Source organism: Cyprinus carpio, chromosome B21 (assembly GCF_018340385.1).
Source record: "Cyprinus carpio isolate SPL01 chromosome B21, ASM1834038v1, whole genome shotgun sequence".
Lineage (NCBI taxonomy): Eukaryota > Metazoa > Chordata > Actinopteri > Cypriniformes > Cyprinidae > Cyprinus > Cyprinus carpio.
In genome coordinates this window covers 7,744,579-7,752,661 of record NC_056617.1, presented here as the reverse complement: position 1 = coordinate 7,752,661, position 8,083 = coordinate 7,744,579, and the positions used below count along the sequence as shown (strand labels likewise).

General features: G+C 37.9%; 1 protein-coding gene across 1 annotated transcript; it reads left to right on the top strand.

The window, feature by feature from the left end:
- The first annotated feature begins 4,111 nt into the window (after positions 1-4,111).
- Positions 4,112-7,457, top strand: pou5f3 (POU domain, class 5, transcription factor 3). Its single transcript, XM_019063815.2, has 5 exons — positions 4,112-5,200; positions 5,289-5,400; positions 5,486-5,616; positions 6,266-6,430; positions 6,504-7,457. Exons 1-5 carry the CDS (start codon positions 4,454-4,456, stop codon positions 6,765-6,767), a joined length of 1,419 nt encoding a protein of 472 aa, XP_018919360.2. The 5' UTR covers positions 4,112-4,453; the 3' UTR covers positions 6,768-7,457.
- The last annotated feature ends 626 nt before the right edge of the window (positions 7,458-8,083 follow it).

Sequence of the window (8,083 nt, the reverse complement as noted above, 5' to 3'; positions counted from 1 at the left end):
TGTGGGGAGAGAGGCAGTAGTCGTCAGCAGGGTGTCAAAAGCAATCAAAAGGCCATCGGACAGGTTGTATAAGTGAATGGGGCAAAGAGAAGAGAGCTCACATACCCGTTTATCAGATACTAAAATCTAAATAAAAACCATTCAAAAAAAAAAAAAAAAAAAAAAACAGACAAACAAAAAAAAAATTTCCACGCTTTGGGCCTACATTAAGTCAGATTAATAAGGCACTATAAAATGACCTTTATTGTGACAAAAAATATTTCTAGAGTATGATACAGCATGTAGTACATGTTATCTGTTTTTTTTATTATTATTATTATTGTCTGTATATTGTTATTATTCAGAAGAGTACAGTCAACAACTGAGAATAGAAATATCACAAATCAGCTCTCATATTGGTGTTGATAAATATTGATAATTTGATGTCAGTGTCACTACTATTATATTTTCTATTTTTGTATTTTCCGTTTTCATTTTTAGTCTACATTTTATTTATATTTATTATATATATATATATATATATATATATATATATATATATATATATATATATAATTATTTTATTTTTATTTTTTTTAGTTATTGCTCTTTTATTATATATCTGTAAAGGTTTTTAATTTCCAGTTGTAGTTGTTTTAGCACATCAAGTAACTAAATACAATGTTGCTTTGGCAAATAGATATCTGAGAAGGATGTTTGATTAACCTATCCAAATATTTTGGTAAAATATTAATATGGGTTATTTGTATAGATGCATGTAAGAGCTTCATGTTTGATTTCCCTGTATTTCCTTCCTCCTCAGATTGGGATCTTCAAACACAAAGTCATCATTTCATCTTAACTTGCACTTTACCACATACCTGCCCTCTGTCAGCATCAATATTTGGTTCCCACATATCTAAAATATAATTCTGATGCAGACATAACCACATTCTGAAATGTGAGGAAGAGTGCATTTCATGTAAACAGGGGTGGGGTCATGCTGTTGCTCCATATTACTGAACATCCAGTTTAACAATATTCAAAAATATTACTGAACATCAGAGTTCAGTGCCACTTTAAGTTGAGTTAATTCTAATGAAGTTAAGAAAAGTTTTGCTGACTGTATGGTACACAAGCCTGCAAACAGAGCCACCTGGGAGTGTTTTGTGGGCTAATCCTGGTTCTGCCGTCCCTCACTGGCCTGTGTCATCTCTCTTCACTTTCTCCTCCTCTGTCTGCACTTTACATAACAATCCCCACCCAAGTCCATGGGCCAGCACAATGCCTGCAGCAGTGGTTTGATGTCTTTTAAAAGCTTTGACTGGCCCCGGAGGCCTCCTGTGTGTCCTTTCCTAGGCTTTGTGACCAGGAGAGATGGACAGCTCAGTTGTGACCTATAGCTCCTGGTCTGAGAGAGTGTGTTTGATGGCAGGGGGTTGATTGTTCTAGATTTGAGTTGGCTGTGCTTGTGCTGATGGTGTGTGATGCTCTGGGTGGGTGGCGAAGCTTCAGGGAGATTAGAATGGGAATCAAAGCAGACTGCAGAGGTATATATGTGCATAGTAGATATTATAATCATTTTAAGCCATAGATGTAGTCTTTACGATGACACACACTGTATAAACAGATAACAAATTTAAGTTATAAAAACGTTGAGAACATTTTTTCTAAAAAAAAAAAATGTAAATGTCTTAGACTGGTAGCCTATTTAAAAGTGGCTAAAACGTGTCTTAAACATTTTACTCTTTTTTTTTTTTTTTTTACTCAAAATATAGCATTAGTTAAATGTTTATTTTTAAGGTAACTAAAACGTTTATTAACTGTTCTACTATAGCCTAATTTTATTTTCCCCAAAATATAGGCTAGCTACTGTTAGACTATTTGAACATTTATTTTTTTGAACATTCTAAGAACTTTAAAATGTCCAGTGTTCTCGTCATGATTATAACATTACTATTTAAAGATTTCAAAAACGTTTCTTAAAACGTTTAACAAGTAGGCTACAAATAACATCTTAAGGACGTTCCGAGAATGTTCTAAGAACGTTTTCTCTCAACGTTCTTAGAATGTATAGTAGAAAGAATGTTCCATAGACATTACTGTAAAATTTGGCCTAATTTATATAACTTTTAAAATACATTGTGTTGTGAGAATAGCTATGTTCCCGTTTACTGAGAAGGTCCATATCTCGTAATTTCCACAAGTTAGAACTGCTTTATGTTTTTTTTTTTCTTTTCTCTCTACTGGAAGTTCTGAAAGACGTTATTCAACAAACAAAATGTTGTTAAACAGCAGTAGTACACTGAGCGCACTGTATTCGTTTCCCTTTTCCCTTCGCTGCTGTCAAGAATTAAATATGTCGCTACCCTGACTGAGGTCTATAATAACATGTCTCCAGTATACATATATGTGTTGGCTTAGATGTTTATGCTGGAAAGAGACTTTTGGATAGAGTCTCAGGGAAACTTTGTGAAGTGTTTGTTTCAGAGGAGGGGGTAGGGGCGGAATCAAAGGGTTGTGACTTATTGTTCAGTGCTGAAAGGCAGCTAATGGCCGGCCATCGCAACTCTGGGTCTGGAAGCGGCGGGGGGCCTCGGGCTCTTCTGGCACAATGCCTCCCCCATCCACTTTCCTGCGGCGCGTCTTCCTGCCGCAATCTGCACCCATCGGCTCGGTCGGGGGTGCACAGCTGTATCGATGAGTCTGCAGAGCTCTTCCAAACTGTAAACAATGTGTTTAATGAAACAAAAAGGCTACGCTACTTTTAGCCTTATATGTTGTATATAGCCTAGGCTATAGGTTATTTTGTATTAGGCTATTTTAAGTCGCCAAAATAATTTGACAAATTTCAACTTTTATTTATTTATTTTTAAATTAGGCTATACGAGATTCAAAGACATTTGCAGGGCTGTTAAATATAATTGGAGTTTATAGTTTCACCTACAGCTAATTTGATTGTAGAAACACAACAACTAAATTTCTTAAAGATGAAGTAGGCTAGATGGATTTTTACAGTGCACCTAAAATACTCATATTTAATAAATTAATAAATAAAATCTGATAAATTCTTTTTTAGATTGGCTTTTATCTCCCCCTATACATTTATACAAATAATAATAATAACAGCCTTATAAAATCAAAGAGAAATGCGTTTTTAATTTAGGCCTACTTATGTTTAAAAAACTTTTTTTTTGGGGGGGGGGGGTGAAAATAAGTGATATGGGAGCACACATATGCATTTTGAGAATCAGATAGGCCTACATTATCATATCATTATCAGTCATTGTCTGCTTTATTAATTATACGATTTGGCTTGGCTAACTCTATTTATTTTATTCGTATAAATAAAATTTTGTTGAAAGTAGTTTTGTTAAACATAAAAAATATATATAAAACTAAAAGTGAACTTAATCTCATTCCACATCATTGTAGTAGGCTATTATTGTCTTTATTTTCAAAATACTCTTGGAAGTATAAACGGCTCCTATCAGTGATTCAACAAGCAGCGTGAAGGTGGGAGATGTGACGCTTGTAATCCAATTGCTTATCAGCTACAGACAAACATGTCACCTTTTATTTGTCGCTCTTGGCCAAATAGAAGAGCGAAAATACATGTGAATGCAGTTTTAGCGATTATACAGTTTTATGATGTATTTTTTTTACATTAAAAATTATTTTATTATGAAATCTTATGAACGGAGTTATTAAGTAGCCTTTAAAATACCTCTTAAAACCACAATAAAATGCATTTCCCACGGCTGTCAAAGAATTTCAATATCAAGAAAGCTCATTAAGTGCATATTACTGAAACAAAGTTTACTTAATGTGGCATGACTTTAAAACACACATGAATACACAGTGCTATTTGCATTGTAAATACTTAAAATGCATACGAGAAAGCTGGATTAGCAAATTATGCATTTCATCTTATGAATTTCCTATAGTTTTACTTAAGTTAAATTTTTATTAAGATAAAATACATGATTTGTGTACTTATGGAAAATGCAAATATATACAGATACACCTCACATTCCCAAACACGTCCTCACCCAATGAGAAAACCAAGTTCATTCACAAATTCACCGTCAGCTGTGGCTTATTGTCTCAGGTGACCAATAGGAGAGGAGATGGTCAAGACCCCAGCCTCCAACTCCGATTGATTAGGAAAACCTGTGTGGGAAAGGATCAGAATTGAGATTGGGAAGAGTTGGTGTTGGTGAGTTTCCAGCCCGTTCTGAAGGCCTAATTGATGGCCGTCACACAAGGACTGCGCACATTTCCACACAGGCTGATATTGGGACGCACAGTTTGAGGCTCCGAAATCTAATTTGGTTTACAAAGTCTGGTATTTCTATCCTGGCATGGAGCTACTGATCGCCGTTTACTGACTATCAAACCAACATCCTAAACGTTTTCTCGCTTGAAATCTACAGAAAAACAAAACAAAACTTTTCTCATTTTTTGTGAGAAGATGACGGAGAGACCACAGAGCCCGACAGGAGCGGACTGCAGAACCTACGAGTTCAACAGGGCCATGTACTCTCAAGCCCCGGGCCTGGATGGACTTGGCGGTGCGTCTTTGCAGTTCGCGCACGGCATGCTTCAGGATCCAAGTCTGCTTTTTAACAAAGCCCATTTCAACGGAATCAGCGCTGCAACACACCAAACCTTCTTCCCGTTTTCAGGCGATTTTAAAACGAACGATCTGCAAGGTAGTGATTTTGCGCAACCCAAACACTGGTACCCGTTTGCTGCACCCGAGTTCACCGGGCAGGTCGCGGGAGTGACCACAGCCACCCAGCCGGCGAACATCAGCCCCCCTATCGCTGAAACCAGGGAGCAAATCAAGATCCCAGCTGAGGTAAAAACCGAAAAGGATGTTGATGAATACAACAATGAAGAAAACAAGCCGACGTCACAATATAATCTCACACCCGGGACATCATCCGTACCCACCGGGATGAACTATTACACACCTTGGAATCCCTCGTTTTGGCCTGGACTGACTCATATTACGACCCCCGCTAATATTTCTCAAGCTCCCCCGACACCCTCCGCATCATCCCCATCGCTGTCTCCATCTCCACCCGGAAATGGGTTCGGAAGCCCGGGGTTTTTCAACGGAGGCTCCGCGCAAATCATCCCTTCGGGTCAGGCGCAAAGCGCAGCCAGGAGCAGCGGCTCCTCCAGTGGAGGGTGCAGTGATTCTGAAGAAGAGGTGAGGTTTTGATCTAAATGTAATGATAATTTAGATATCCTTGTTGTTTGTGTGTATAATTGAACAACTTTCCATTTACATTTTTTAGGAGAATCTGACTACAGAGGACTTGGAGCAGTTTGCCAAAGAGCTCAAACACAAGCGCATCACTCTGGGCTTCACGCAGGCAGACGTGGGGCTCGCGCTGGGAAACCTCTATGGTGAGTTTGAGGTGTCTAACCATTATGTAAACTCACATATGAAGAAACCGTTTCAAGCTAACTGTTTAAACGTTATTGTGTCTAGGCAAAATGTTCAGTCAGACGACTATCTGCCGCTTTGAGGCTCTCCAACTTAGTTTCAAGAATATGTGCAAACTGAAGCCGCTGCTCCAGAGGTGGTTGAATGAGGCAGAGAATTCCGAAAACCCTCAGGATGTAAGTACACTAAATTAGCCTACTGTAGAGGGCTCAAAAAGGCGGCCCCTGTCGTTGAACTTGATCGTGTTTTACCTCAGTCACCTGTTTACTTGGACACGCGGTGACTGTTTAGTATGGAATGCTAGTGTAGCCTTATAGTATGTGAGAGCTGAAAATCGAAAAGCTTATCAGTGTAAACGACATACTGTAGTATACAGTGAGCTTTTTAAGCTTTTCAGGTGTGTGCTACATTACATCACAAGTGTTGGGAAGGTTACTTTGGAAATGTAATGGGTTACAGATTACAAGTGACCCTATTTAAAATGTAATAAGTAGGTTAGTGTAATTATTTTAAGTAGCATACTATACTAAAATAATATAACTGATGTCTTTCATTTACATACATTTAAACCAGGCAGGGTTAACATTACAGTACTATTGTAGTACTGCATTGAAATATGAAGCTACAAGACGACCTGCAAAACTTGTCATGTTTTTGCTGTGTTCATTATATAAAACGTATTTGACCATCCAATTCAGGGATTGACTAGCAAGCATTTCTGGAACATTTTATGCTTGCATAATTGCAAATTTAAATCTCTTATTTCAAACATATAGAACAAGTTTTTTTTTTGTGCCTCATTGCCTATTCTTTGATGTATTTCAGATGTACAAAATTGAACGGGTGTTCATTGACACAAGAAAAAGAAAGCGGAGGACCAGTTTGGAAGGCACAGTCCGTTCTGCTCTGGAGTCGTATTTTGTGAAGTGCCCCAAACCCAACACTCTAGAGATCACACACATATCTGATGACCTAGGCCTGGAGAGAGATGTAAGCATGCCTCAAAGTCTTTGGATCCATCATAAGATCCAATTTGACCTAAACTCTGTCCTTTTTTCTTTAGGTAGTACGTGTGTGGTTCTGCAACCGTAGACAAAAGGGAAAACGTCTAGCATTGCCCTTTGATGACGAATGCGCTGAAGCACAGTATTACGAGCAGAGTCCACCACCTCCGCCCCACATGGGTGGCACAGGCCTCCCAGGGCAAGGCTATCCTGGACCGGCCCATCCCGGAGGAGCCCCTGCCCTATACATGCCATCCCTCCACCGACCGGAGGTCTTTAAAAACGCCCTGCACCCTGGACTGGTGGGTCACCTCACCAGCTAAATTTTATAGAAATGCTCCAAGCCAAGCTATGGATGAAATCAGTCATATGATTTATTCTTATGTAAACATTGTTTATTTGGTTCTTTCCATATGTGCTTGGGACGCTCTGATTGCACCCAAGCAGCCTGATGGATCTTTGTATAATGGGTGCCTTGTTCAACTAATGCGTTTGCACATGAAGTCATAGGTTCATATATGATTTTTATAGTCGTTTTTATTACTTTTTGCTCCTGTAGCCTATCAATTTTTAATGTACATATGTTTGTCTTATCATTCAATATTTGATGATTCCCAAAGTATAATTTCATATTTGTCTCCACCTTTCTGTGTGAACTGACAAAAAACAAAACACCACAAGATCAAAAACACTATTTTTAAAGAGATGGTTTTTTTTTTTTTTTACTAAAATTTGGAGGAGACCTTTTTTAAATGGTTTGCAAAGGACATCAGTCACTGTTCTTTTTCTCTAAATGCTTGCACTCTTCCATCTCCAATCTTTTTATCAGGGTGATATGAAATTTGCTGCCAGTTTGAAAGCCTCTCTGTGGGTCATGTGCCTTATCTTTTTGGTGTTTATCATGCATGCTCATCCCTATGCAATGTAAATGAAAGCCATATTTGATAATTTATTGAAATTTATTGCTCAACACATGCAATATCATTGGGTAGCAATTAAAACATTTCCATTGAGTCACATTTGTTTTGTTTTTTTTAACCGATTAAGTTCTTGGTTTAAAACTTTGATCAACATGTTCTATTGTATATCAATTAAATCTAAACTTATTCACTGCAAAAAAGTTTGATATGGGTATTGAGTTTTATTTGCATTTAGACCCCCCCCCCCCCCCCCCCCAAAAAAAGCAGACATCTATGACCCACCATTTTTTTTTAAATAATCTATTTAAAAAATTTGCTAGTTTAACATTTGTTTCATCCTTCAGTAATCCCTGTACACAGGATATAGCCTATAAGCATGTTGACAGGAGAGGAAGCAAGGTTTGCACATTGTGGTTTCTGTTTGGCACCATGGCCCCAGCAGCGTATAAATCGCAATATGTGCTTTTCTACTTGCACAGGTGCACGCCAACGCAACATGCACCATTTATACATGATGCTGTCGGTATGAATTCAAATAAATTCTGCATTATGGATTGTTCACACAGAACATATTTGCATTCCACTGCACTGCTTATCCATAGAAACATGCAGTAGATGGGAACATTTGCCCATTGCTCTTTTTTTTTTAATTCATTTCACACATGACTAAAAATGTACCATAAGTTTAACTTTAAAAAGCATATGTTTAGACCTTGCAT

Coding starts and splice junctions, on each gene's coding strand:
- pou5f3 (XM_019063815.2), top strand. CDS start 4,454: ATGACGGAGAGACCACAGAGCCCGACAGGAGCGGACTGCAGAACCTAC. Junction 5,617..6,265: donor ATTCCGAAAACCCTCAGGAT/GTAAGTACACTA, acceptor GATGTATTTCAG/ATGTACAAAATTGAACGGGT. Junction 6,431..6,503: donor ACCTAGGCCTGGAGAGAGAT/GTAAGCATGCCT, acceptor TTTTTTCTTTAG/GTAGTACGTGTGTGGTTCTG.